The sequence below is a fragment of the Rissa tridactyla genome, chromosome 2 (genome assembly GCF_028500815.1).
Source record: "Rissa tridactyla isolate bRisTri1 chromosome 2, bRisTri1.patW.cur.20221130, whole genome shotgun sequence".
NCBI lineage: Eukaryota > Metazoa > Chordata > Aves > Charadriiformes > Laridae > Rissa > Rissa tridactyla.
The window spans coordinates 55,763,624-55,777,443 of NC_071467.1; the positions used below are offsets into that span (position 1 = coordinate 55,763,624).

The following is a 13,820-nucleotide window of genomic DNA, read 5'->3' on the forward strand; positions in this document are numbered from 1 at the left end:
TAATTTTTAAATAAGGACACCTCTTTGGCTATTCTATAACTGTAAGCTCTGGGAGCTGATGATTTTGAGCTCTTGTAGGCTCTTGTGCTTTTTATGGTGTTTTTTTTTGAGGGGGGACTGCTTCCTTTTTACTCTCTTCCTAGTTTTGTTAGTGAAAAGTACCCGTAAAGATGAATACTTGAACACTCCACAAACTCCATGTAAATTATTATCCTGAATGTTTTACTTTCATAGTTGTAATAGAGACAGGGGAAAGCCTGCAATGAGAAACTTCTGTGCTTGGAAGGAAACTGCGTGATTTATAGCAGATGTCAGCAATTTATAAATTCAAATTAGAGTAACATATAAATAGTGACTGTATAGCACTTGCTTTTTTATTACTTTGTGTATGACCTTTTTCAGAGTAGCAATTATTTTCCATTAGTTCAGTTCAATTGGAAAAAACAATGCTTAATGGACTTTGAGTCCTGGGTCACTGGTGATAGAATTAGACAGTTTTCAGATTTATGTAATTGCTGTCATATGCAGCTCCATAATTTGTCACAGCAGCTTATTTCTGGTGGACTTTTACTAGCCACCTCTTCTATGTTTTCCTTGTGCTGTGTGGTAAAACTGTGATCCAGGGCTCCGGAGTGACCTGCGGAGCTGGTTTATGTCTCGACAGTAAAGCGGCTGCCTGTCTTTGACCAGTGAAACTGGAAGCTAGTCCTGGTCCCTCTCCTTCGCTCAGGAGCACAGGTACTCTAGCAACCTCCCATAACCTCCGCTTTCTTGAATATTTCATGGCTGCTTTGTGTTCTTCCATGTCAGTTATGGTTCTGGCATAAATGCACACATTCTTTAACCCATTTGACAGGACCAAATTTAGAAGAGGGGAAGGAAGCAGAAGGACGTAACCAAATGCAAAGTGACCTGTAGCTATTAAAGCAGGGGATGCTGCAGGCAACATAGGGAAATGTAGTCCTGATAAATGATTAATCTTTATGACTAGAGAAAGGAAATAAACAACATAGTCTCAAAGACCACGTGTGGAAATAAAGCGTGACTTAAAGGAAATAACACGGGCTTAACTAAACTGTGATACATGTTACACAAAAGCATGTTTATTTTCATATGTTGTTCTTTATTCTGTGTTTGTATTCCTTCGTCTACTCTTTTCATCAGTAGTATCATAGTAGTGTCAGTCATATTATTTCTGTATCTGGGGCAGACATCGAAGTCCCAGGTGTATGCATTTTTGTGGGAATCTTAGGATTCTGTTAAATCTTAAGAGAAAAAAAAAGAATTTACTTTGAAGCAGTTTACCATCCACTCCACCCCTTTTGCCCAGCTCTTCTCCTTCCTCCTCCAGTGGAAGTTTCTTTCTTTGTTAAAATGTGTCAGAAGCAAGGGTGAGCTTGTTTCTTCTGTGTTTCGCAGTTGACTATAACAGTATAAATTCGCTTCATCAGCAAGCAGATTTTCTTATGTGTGCTTTCTACAGGGAGTGATATAGCAGAGAACACTGGTGGCAAATAACTTCTTCAGCTGTCACAGGAAAATTTGAAGAAACCTACCAGAGAGGGAGCAATTTGTGGGCTTCTTCAAGAAATTTTCTAGATATTGTGATACAGAAGTAAAAAAAAGAGGCTGAATATATTCAACAAACAAAGTCAACAGTATATACTCTTAATGTAGGTACTTTTAAAGTACTTTAATGTATAAAGACATTAAGTGTAGCTATTGAACTGCAAAGATAATTAGCAAGAAATTCCTTTCATACAAGGTACGCAGAAAAAAAAAATTAGCAAACCTATATCATTTATGTCAGTTCTTACATCATTCTAAATTAAAACATCCAAAACTTACACAGGTAGCGTAGAAGTTTGAATTTTGCTTCTTTCAAGAAAGTCTGAGTAAAGTACTGTTCTTGTTTGAGCCAGCTTGAGAAAGGAATCAGAGTTCAATGTTGCAACTGATATTGAGGCCCAATTTATTAGTTACTGACAGTATACAAAGACGAAGATGGTAGTTTAAGTTGGTGGGTGAAAAAGCATCCTCATTTACTCAGTAGCTAGTCACTTCTCAGGCTTGTGTGAAGCTCCTGGAAAAGTCCTGAAGATGGGTCTAACCTGGGGAGAGTGAAAGGCTGTGTTCAGACTGACAGTGAATTACGTAGGAGGTTCTTTTGGGAAAAGGGTATTGTCACAAATTAAACAGATGATATTCTCAACTTTACAGCACTTAGCTTTCATTTAATATTGTACTTACGTGTTAATATTAGTTAGCATGTGTAGTAGGAAGGCAGAATGTTCTGTTCCCTTTTGACATGTATGTAAGTTCAAAGTTTCTTTTACCAGTTGTTACAGAGAATCTCGTTCACATTTATGCATTTGAGAGTTATTTGTCAAAACCAATCTCACTCCACATCATTTGGTTAAGGTTGATTGCACATGTCAGATTAGAAAGAATGGTAAATATCCTTTTTAGACGAGTAACATTGATTGGTGGCATTTTCTCTTTTACGTAGATTTATATGACCATGTTGTCCTGTCATCTAGGTTCAATAAAGGGCTGTTCTCAATCCCCAATTTAGCTAACACCACTGTACCTAACAGCTCTGAATTAATGTGATTTGTCAGTAGCAATAGGCCACAGTGTTAACCAGAACACGCTGCTACATCTTATTCTGACTGATCTATGAAACAGCATTGCCCATTTATTCTTTTGCACAACATAATAAACAGTCTCTAGGCTTCTACTTTCATGGCAGGTATTGAGCAGCTGAAACCTTTGCTAATTTACACAATGGTTTATCTTTTCTCCAGTTGACTTCAGGGGCAACTCAAGAAGCTCTACCATGAAAACTAATGAGTTCAAACATACCCATGTGTCACACAACAGAGCAAACGGTGCATACTTTGCCATTAATATTAGTCACAATTAGAAGGTGATTGGGGCACTTGCTGTACAAAAGTGCATGTACTGTATTAGTGTATAAAGAGAATGGTTTGCCATGCTGCAAAGTCATAGATGTATTCCAGACATTTCCAGGAAAATGGACTAGAAAAAAGATTTTTCCCTAACACCATACCTTCTAAATGTTTATACTGTTTGCCTGGGTTCCTGTTTTTTGACCACTGAGTGTAAGAGTGTATGTTACATTTATGCCGTTGCCCCTGTTCATGGTGCGTGGTCAAATTATATCTGTTGTTCTCATGAATATACTTAACTATGAGCCAGCCACCTGCACCATCTCTTAGTATATCTGAAAGTTTCTGTATTGACCCTGTATTACCAGATGGTTTCGTGTTCAGTGGAGACAGTACTGTTGAGTGGTAACGGTGTGAAGGAGGTGTTCCGGGGGTCACAAGAGCAATTCCTCAGACCTTCAACTTCCTTTGTGTTGCCTGAGGCGTCTCAAATATGAGCAGCATCTGGTCTTCAGGCTGTATAAATTGGTCCAGAAGCCTGCTATCTGTTCCAACTTCTGAAGGGTGCCACAGGTGTGGAGGTATACATCTGGTTAAATGCGTCTGTGAATCAGATCAGGAGATAATGACATCTGCTTTGTTAGTGTACGATGGACATGTGGTAGGAAGGGACAATAATGGCACTGTAAACCAGCCACATGATCAACTCAGAAAAAGGGTTAAACACCTGTGATAGATTCAGCTGAGAGGGACAATATTTGTGACATAAGTCTTTTCCGCAAAGATTGTTCTGATCCAAGTATCTACTAAAGGTAGATCTACCAAAGGTAGCATCTGCAAGAAACAGCCACTTTATTTGCCATCTCACCATAGTAATTCTCCTGAGAGGTATTTGTTACAACCTTTTATTTCTTATTGATTTACATATTCACAGAGGTTCCTGGGGTGAAGTTGGGATAAATTGTCACTGCCGTATGTGCGAAGTGAAAAGTATATGTCTGCACTCTTTTATTTTTCATTTCTCAGTTAGATGTGTGCTTCCTTCATGCAAAAGAAAGAAAACCTTAAGAACACATGCTTGTCTGTCTTTCGAAGTCTCTAGAATTAGCTTGTCATGAAATGTAAAACTAATGTGTAGTTGTAAAAGCCACTGCCAGCATTTTCCTCACTACTGGCTGATGGCTAAGTAGATTTAGAAATGAAAGGGGTTATTATAAAGTGATTACTGAATAGCTAGGTATGTCATTTTAAACAAGCAGCTAAAATCTCTGTTGCAGATTCAGAATGTAATCTTGTTTGTATCATTCATACTTAAAATCTGATTTTGATTGTGGAGGAGTAATCATGTAATGTAGGTAATTTGACAAAAATATATCGAATGGTGGTTTTTTTTCATTCCTTATTTAAATATATTAGAATTTAAATGACTCACCATCCAGACTATACCTATAAAATGACAACAACGTAAATATTAGATTCAGTTTGCGTTGGTTCAGATATAAATTTTACTATAAAGCGAAAAGTTCTTACCAGCTCTCTCATGAAAGAAAATATTGTATGGAAACTAACACGTTAAAAATACTACTAGCTTTACAGGGTGTTACTGATGATTAAAAGGGTGTTATTGATGATTAGACCAATATATCTTGCAGCTGTGAACGTCAGCCTGAAGACATAGGCCTCATGGGATATGTGTAGCCATGAATTGGAGAATAGGATGTGAAAAAGTTAAGGAAACTGTCTCATGCAGGATTATATCACTCATTCGTGTTTCCGTATCCAGTACTTGTAACAATACATTACTAAAAGCTTAAATCCAACGCCTCATCTGGTTTCAAGCAACAGCTACATTTATTTTTGGTAAGTGATGAGCTGATGCCTTGGATGCCTATTAGAATGTGCTTTCAATGAATCCTCTATAGTTGGCTCAATTTAGTGGCTCTTTCCCAAAAAATTACTATATTTTTAGCTTGTATTTCAGCTAGAAATATCACAAAAAGAATTCTCCTAGTGATAAGCTGATATTAGTACTTATCAGCTCCTGGAAAAAGTAGACCTCTACTATATCTCACATTTGAATTTGAGAAATGAGTAAGGATTCAAACTCCCTCATTTTAAGAACTTGGCCTGCTCATTTTACTGCTGTGAGTATGTATTTTACTGTTTTCTGAGCTCCCACATTTTGGAACTAACCACTTCTGGCCACAAAGTACAGAAAAACCTGTTGAGTGCTATGTCCTGCTCGGTTAGAAAGAGACTGAGAATTAGGATTCCATGCCTTTGCTGATACTTTGTATCCTTCAGCAGAGAATTCATTTATTTTAAGCTTCTGTTTCTTCGTATATAAACTAAGAGAAATGCTATTGTCATACAGACACATCAGGTTTAACTACACAATACTTCTGAAGTATATGGTAAAACGAAATCAGTGGAAGCACAATCTTGCATCTAGTTCCAAGCTGAAGAAGAATGGTGTTAGCTATAGTCTTACTGACAACAGGATATTTTGGGAGATGCTAGCTTTTCTCTTTTGCCCAGCAGACTGCTGACATCTCTAGCAGGAAAAAGAGACTGAGTATGAGCGCATGCCCGAAGTGAGAATGTTGCAGTTCGCAGATGCTGGGACGTGGTTTAGTCCAGAGACAGAAAACTATCTGTGGTGAGGTTGCCCGGAGATGTGGGGGTTTTGTACTTAAGTCTTGTCCTGTTGACACCTTCTCTCCATTGTGGCACTGTGGATGCTGATCGCGTTAGTAAAGGTGCTGGGGGAAACATATGCAGGGAGCTTATTCCTGCCTCCCAGTGCTCTTAAGTCTGCAATAACTTGGAAGGGTGCAGAAGGGATCCCCACAGGCTACTGCTCAAAGTTAGCATCCTGATAACTTCAGGGTGCATACACCCTTGTGTTCATCTTCCTCCACTGGCATTTTGACTGTGGAAGACAAATCAATGTAATTAAAATTTAAAAAAAACCAAACAAATAATATAATTAAAAAGAAGCCATTTTTTCCAGAATTTGCTCCAAGAAAAACAGGCATAGTGTAGTTTTCAGCACATACATATAGATATATATGTATATGTGTGTGTGTATATATATGTATATAAAACTGATTATTCCTTCCTCTTTGGGTTGACTATCATTTCGGTTTTGCTGTCTCATAGTTCTTTCTCTCATTAGTGCTGAAGCTCTGCAGGGCTTGCATCCCAACATTTTTTAAAGTGTCAGTGAATATGTTTATAAGACTAATAGAAGTGCTGCTTTTCTGTAGGAGGCATCTATTTTTGCAGAAGGAGGGACGTGTTCTTTTGGAAATGCTATTAGCAAGTAACTGTGCAAGACTGGTAAGAATTTTAAATACCATCACTTGAAATCTCTCCAGGAGATGCTGAGTATCTTCTGCGGTCATTTTGTTTTACCTAAATAATCTTAGTAACTGTTGCTATCAATTTCCATGGCTGCTCCATGAAAGGAAGTAGAGATATCCCAGATGAAACCAGTGTTTCAAGTTTTACAAATTTACAAATTTACAGTTGTTCTTTGCTGCTTTTAACATTTTTGCTTGCTGCTGCAACACGCTGTGTTCTTAGATATGTCAGATGACCAACCTCTATTGGGGGCCTTTTTACTCCAAGGGTTGTTTCTGGATCTTTGACAGCTTTGTGCACAGCACTAGCTTAGTCTCAGGTTTCACTTTTAAATGATTGTGACATCAGCAACATCATATTAGCAATTTCATTGTGCTGACTTTATTAATCCTTTAATCATTTGTCCCTTTGTTTCTTTGTTTGCCTTCTCTTTGATTCCTTTCTTTTGTAGCACAAATACTGAACAGTATGAAAAATCATGAGGGTAAAGCGCCCCTTTTCTTTCTCAAGTCCTAACTACAAAGCAGTTCTTCATATTAACAAATTTGACTGCTCCTTTGGACTTGAGATGCAGTTGTGTAAAACCAATGTGTTTCTATGGACTGAAATAAAAATGTGTCAAAAAGCTGTGAAATTATACCACCCAAAAACTTGCCCGTCGTTTCTTTCCTCACTACACTCTGCAGTTTTTGGTAAATTGGAATTTGAAAAACCCAGATCTGTTACCAGATTTGATAAATCATGTGGTATTTTGAGCAAAGAAAAGCTCTTTTTGAACTTCAGTCTGTTGTTGAAGAAGTCAGACAAAGAATAATTACAGTATAAAAATCACTCCATCATGTTTGAATGTGATCTTCCACAAAACTGTCTGACCAAGTCTGCAAACAACCGCAAATTGTTTGCAGTCATGTGTAGATTGGATATCAAATCAAATCAAATAAGGGCAAGCCAAATAAGTAAAGTATTTTACCCACTTCTTGTTTGGTGTTGACTATAGATGTACAAATCTTGAGATGTGTTTTCTAAAAACAAACTAAACATTGTCACTTTGATAGCAGCTGGCTCACAGGGCACATAGTCTGTTCCCCTATAGATGAAATGATAAATCCACCCCCATAGGTGAAATGATATTTCATTACCTCATGATCTGTAGCCCTGAGGCATAACATAATATCTGGATTATGTTGTCTCGATAATAGCTGGATAATAATCTGCCAAGGAGCAGCAGAGTATCTGTTTATCTGGAGAACTGTAGAGTGAGTGGAGAAGTCTGGCTTTATAAACTCTACAGGTGGGGTTTTACCAAGTAAGGAGAAACATGGATGAAATATGGCGTGTGTAAATATATATAAAGTAAGAGTTGTATTCTCTGCTGTTTAAAATGTTTAAGTGTTTAATGTTACTGCAGGGAAAAGCAAACTACTTCCCATGTCTCCTCCTTAGCTGTTCTGTTTCGTTCTTCCCTGGAGCATTCTTCTGACTCAGTAAAGTTCACTGACAGCGTGATCACTTTTGCCAGTGCTGATGAACTCTTAAGGCATGTGTTTGACTTAAAACACAAGCAGCCTTGTTTGAAACAGAACATGTCTTAAATTGTCTGCTGAATCAGATGTGGCCCTGATTTAGTGTGTGGAATCAAATCTAAAGTTTGTATGTGCTTATGGTCTCCATCACTGTAGTATGCAAGTGTGATGCCGTGCAGGTGTTTATTAGGTGATATGCAACACCCTCTGATACTGATGCTAGAGTACTATGACTCCTACTTTACTCAGAGGTAATCGAAGTGAAAAGATGTTAAGTAATTTGAACAAGACTGCTTGGGCAATCTGTGGCAAAGCTTGTACGTTTAATTATCAGTTAAATTTTGTGTTTAAAAGAGCTGAGTGGATAATATCTTAAATCTCAGATGATTCTGGTTTCATCTTAAATTTCTACATGTTCTTGCTGTGTTTATCCTTTACTTCCCAGGGAAGGACAATAGAGTCCAATCTGGAACGTAAATCAGAAGAATTGTGATTACAGAGCTAAACCACACTAATAGTTTGCCTAGACAAGAAGTAAATTCTTTGCTATTGTTCAGACTACTTTCAAATGGTACCTAACACATACCAGATGCCTGCAGCTACTGGAGTGTCATGGTGTGGCAGAAAATGACCGTGCTGTTCCTTTCTTCATCTCTTTATTTCAGTAGGTCTGTGCAGTCTATGGTGAAAAGACAACACTCCCAGTCTGAGTTTTCCTTCTGAACCCAAGTTTTGATGATCAATGGCAGGATGCTAAAAATACACCTAAATGTCTCTGTGATTCTGAAATTGAGTTTCTGAAAAAGCATTGTACTTGTGGTAAGAGGTAAAGTGTGAAGTTCCAGAGAAATGAGCTGTGAATTGCAGCTGCAATGGAAATTGATCCTGTCTGTCTGTCTCTGCTCCATATTCTCAGGAAAACAGAGTGGAGCAGAGAAGGAGCCAAGATCACCGCTTAAATGGGATGCTAAAATGCCAGGGGCGAGAACCAGGCTTGCTGGTCCCTCAGGTCAGAGCTGCAACTGTCAGACTTCACTGCTTGATACCCTGCTGAAGCTGGCAGGAGAGCAGTATGAGAAATGCTGCAGGCGCCAGCAGGGGAATTAGTAAGAACTACCTGGCTAAGCTTCAGGCATGACGGGCAGTGCGCTCCTTTGGGAGAAAAATTTCTTCTCTTATGAATTGGTAGGCCTTATTTTCTCCATTCGCCTCATGATTTGTACCAGTGAGGCATAAGAAAATAGCTGGAAAACTGAGGAGCAACAGTGTCGAAGTTCATCTAGAGAACTGCAGAAGGAGTGGAGAGGTCTGCAGGTGGGCCTTTATAAAGTAAGGAAAAAACAAAAGTTCAGCAAATGGTTGTTGTGGTATGAGGTGTATATGTTGCATAGAATATAATTGTTATGGCATATTAATCTCCTTATTCATCTTCTACTTTAAAAAATGTGATTTCAATTGTGATTAGCACTATAAAATGACACTTTTCTATGTAGCTATCCGTTACCTGATGGTAGCTTACCAGAGCTCACCCAAGGTAACAACAGCAGACCATTGCTAGGATGACAACCTTCGAGTACTGCATGAAGAGTTAGTGCAAGTCTCATGAGCGCAACAGCAGCATCTCTATAGAATGCTTGCTTTTTCAATTAAAGTTGGGAGCTTACCGTGGGAAAGCGTTAAAAAGATCCTGTAGAAAGTAAAATCAACTAAATGAAGTCATCATGCTGTGGTAATTAATTCAGCTTTCCCTTTTAAACCATAGTCATTGCCTGTCATTCTTTTTGTGTTGCTTAATAGTTTTCTTCCCCGAGTATCCTGTGTTCTTCATGAAGAGCATATACTTTCCCGTGTATCGGAAGTACACAGATTCCGGTGTATCTGTGCTCTCAGAACCATTAAATATTTTCTTTGGGGTATAGAACGATACCTCCAGAGAAGCCCAGTACTGACTTGATCAAATGGAAGTTTCTTTTTCTATATTTTGTTGCAATAACTGCTATTTTTCATGGCTGTTTTGAGCCACGTGTTTTTTTAACCCCAAAATTCCATTGTTACCTTGACCTTTTTTTCTGGTTAAAAGTAGACCCGTTTCCCTTTATCTCTTTCCTGCTTACTGTACGAATTAACTAAATTTAACCAAAAATTGTCATGTAGTTGGAGCCTATAGATCTGTTATGACTGAGAACTCAACTATATAGAGCAGATGAGAACTGATATCCTCAGGTCTGTAATCAAGTCATGTCTGATGAATGAAAGTGTGTTATTGGAAAGAAAAATAAAGCAAATAAAGTAGTGGTACTTCATGAATTAGGTTTATTTGATGAAAGAAATAATAAAGAAGCATCTATTCCACGAAATATGTCTATTTAGAGAATTTTAAAGTGCGGTTGAGGACACAAACTGGGTAAATTCTTTGGAGTACAGCCCATTATCTTCAGAGGCTCTTTCATGGAGAAACCTCTTTGGAATATTCAACCTCACTTTCTCAGTGGACGTCCCCCATAAACCAGCGGTTATCCCACCTGGTGCATCATATAAGATCTTGCTTTATTTTTCCTTATATGTCTTTCTCTGCTGTATCACAGGGTTTTTTATATCCTACCTCTCCCTTTCTTTTCACTAAGTGCTGTCATTGTCAGATTGACACACTACACTTACCCCACGAAGGGGTCATTAGGGCCCTATCAGTTGCATAATCTCTGAATGAACTGTAAGGAAAAAACAGATATGAGCTGCTTAGGTATCTGATACTATAGATCACAGAATCAAGTCGGGAACCAAAGCAACCTGGGTATTTGCCTTGTGTGATGAGCTTTATCCTGTGAATATCAACAAAAGCTGTATTATCTCCATCTTTTACAATCTAATCTCTTTTTTCCCTTGACTGTTTTGTTAGAAGTGAAAATGTATCTGTCATTCTCATAGCAATGACTTCAAGATTTAACTAGAGGGCTAACTTGTACTTTTTATTAAGGTAACGGTGACATAAGAAAATCTTCCTCCTGGGCAGAAATCTTGGATAGGTTTTGATCCAGTTTTTTTGTACAGCCACTCAATTTCAGTCTTAAAATGCTACAAATTAGTTTTATGTCTCTAATAAAGTGATTTCTCAGCTCCCCTGTGGATTTTCTGGTGTGCCTACTGTGGTACTAAGCAGACCGTTCCATATTCTTGCAGCTAGGAACTTAGTTCAACTGCTTAACGTTGTATGTCAGGGTCACCTCGATTTTGTTGATTTTCTAGTCCTATTTAGCCCATTCAGATAGATTACAGTTACACAATACCCATCAAATGTCCTTCAGTATTCATAGTTTCACCTAACTGAAGAAATGCTTAGAAGCTGGTATGAAACCAGAAAAAAAGAAAACTCCTTTTTCATTAAACTTATGTTTGAATTATGCAGAAGTAAATGCTTAAGGAAGACATGAAACTCGTAGGACTTGCCAGTCTTTGAGGTCTGTTTCTCATTAATCTTTGTTGTGGCAATAGAAAGTATCCCAAACATGGTATTCTTAGCTGGAGTATCTGAGCATGGAAGCAGGTAAATGGTCTGTAGCGATTTATCCTTGGTGAGGACACTTTTATCAGTCAATCTAGTCACTAGAAAGGAGACCAGGATTAGATCTGTTCATGAATTTGTTTTGCTGTGCCATTTTGTCAGCAATTGGCAAATACTCTGTATTGGTGCTCAGCACTGTTGGGTAGTGGCAATTAATTAAAAAAATTAAAAGAAGCTGGAGGATTAGAAAGCGGAAAAAAATACCCTGCTTTGTAGATGTTAGAGAGAACAAGCAATTTCTTAACACCTTTTCTTCAAGGAGTTAAGATGAATAACATCTTTGAACAATTATTTCAAGCATGCAGGGATTTTATTAAAAAGTAAAAAGATGAAATCCTGTGTAAATTGTTCAGAACATTCCTAGTGAAGACATGTTGATTAATAAACATAAAAGAGGGAAGATGCATATTAATTTGTTTACTTGTAAGAGGCTTCTAGCTCATTAAAAGTCTTCTAAGCATTTAACTAGTGAAGCAGTGGATAAAACCAGACATTGTCTTTAATCTTGTTGAGGGCTCCAATATGAAAAAAAAACAGATTATTGCTAAATATGCATAATAGCTCTATTAATGGCAGTGTTTTGAAAATGGGGAAGGTGGGGGGTGTCAGCTCAGTGGTTTTGCTGTAATACGGTGGAAATTTGGGTTCACTTCTCTATCTGAATTGCTGGGACCGGTAGGACTGAAGAAAGTGTAACTTCGTCAACACAGTCTTTGGTTCTTGTATATAGAGAGACATAAGTTCTTGGGTATGATTTTATTAGATGTGATTTATGGCTGGTTATCCACTGGGAGTTCTCTAGGAAAGCACAGATGCAGTAGGATATCGGCTGATGTACGTCCTCTGTGTTTCTTTCGATTTTTTAGCTAAACTACAACTACAAAATTAGGTATTTGCACTGTTTATTTTAGATGTGGTAAAAAAGAAAAAAAAAAGACAGACAGAAGGTATTAACAACTAATGTTTATGGGAAAAGAACCCTATGGACTATTTTAAAGAAATTGGAATATTAACTTTATGTCCTGGCCAAATAGAGATTGAGTAATTGCATTCAGTCTAACTTAAATGAATAAGAAATAGCTGAAGAACCACCTGACGCTTTTTCTCTGTATAAACAGTCCTGGGAGAAAATCACCATGTATTTGCAAGTTTTCCCTAAAATTACCTTTTCTCTTTAGATACTTGTTTTGTAAAGTTTTTTGCTCTGTAAGTCTTAACACAAATTAATTTTTAAAAAAATATTTATTTTTTGCAAGCAACAGATAGGTAAGATGTAAGCGTTACTTAAACTGTATCATGCACTTTGAGCTTAAGCATAAAAACTTTCTGATATTTCATTTACTCTTCATTTTTCATCAGACACCTCTCTCTCACACTGTTTTTTCCTGATTTTTCAGAGAAAGCAATGAATTTCTGTTTCTGCTTATGTGTCGTATTTATAGAACTGTGTAACTTCTTATTACTCATGTGACTTACTATTATAATACGGATAAATAATCATACCCGAATTATGTTGGTAATTTTGCAGATCCAATGCGTGGGCCACGAAAACTAGAGGTTGTGGAGATCAAATCTAGACAAATCACTATTTGCTGGGAACCATTTGGATATAATGTCACACGTTGCCATCGATACAACCTCACAGTCCACTACCGTTACCAGGCTGGAGGACAAGAGCAAGTGAGAGAAGAAATAAGCTGGGATACAGAAAGTTCACATCCCCAGCACACAATTACTAATCTATCACCATACACAAATGTCAGCATCAAATTAGTACTAATGAATCCCGAAGGACGAAAAGAAAGCCAAGAACTTGTAGTACAAACTGATGAAGATGGTGAGTTTTTGTATTTACGTGTACGCATACATTGTATATGCATACTACCTGACAGTCAGTACACTTTTCTGTATAAGTGCATGTTCTACTTTCACTAAAATCTGTATCAGATTTTCCACCAACTTCACCAATTTTAAGGCAGTAAAGGGTACATTAAAAGTGTTATAATGATCTTTTAGGTAACCCATAACATCACACATCATTTAATCATTTCTTCATTAAACTCATAACTTGTGCTTGAACTATGTTCTGCCTCTTAAAAGTTCCAGTATCAGTTTGCAGAAATTTCGCGTGACTGTCCATAGTATCATCATGTAAGCTTTTCTATTGGGTGATATGCTCAGCATTAAATATTTGTTCACCTTTCCAGAACACTCTGTGCTGACATGTAGCCCCTTGGTGCCCTCTACAAGTGTGCCTTAGTTTTTTTGACCTTGCTTTTACCCATTCTAAAATGCATGCCCTTAAAAGAAACCTTACCAAATGGCTGGCATTGCCTTATATAACAGATCCGTCCTCCTCCCATTTTTATCATCTGCAATCTGCACAGGAATGGCTTCATGCTTTCTTCCAGATCAATGATAGATTTACTGCAAACATGTTGTAAAGATTTCTAGAAAAAA

General features: G+C 37.6%; 1 protein-coding gene across 11 annotated transcripts in view; it reads left to right on the forward strand.

Annotated features, from left to right (window-relative positions):
* PTPRM (protein tyrosine phosphatase receptor type M) overlaps nucleotides 1–13,820 on the forward strand; it is a 484,559-nt gene that overhangs the window by 248,666 nt on the left and 222,073 nt on the right. For all 11 annotated transcript variants that reach the window (XM_054191333.1, XM_054191334.1, XM_054191337.1 and 8 more), the window contains exon 8: nucleotides 12,889–13,197. In XM_054191333.1, the coding sequence (XP_054047308.1) occupies nucleotides 12,889–13,197 (309 nt within the window). The remainder of the gene's footprint in view (nucleotides 1–12,888; nucleotides 13,198–13,820) is intronic.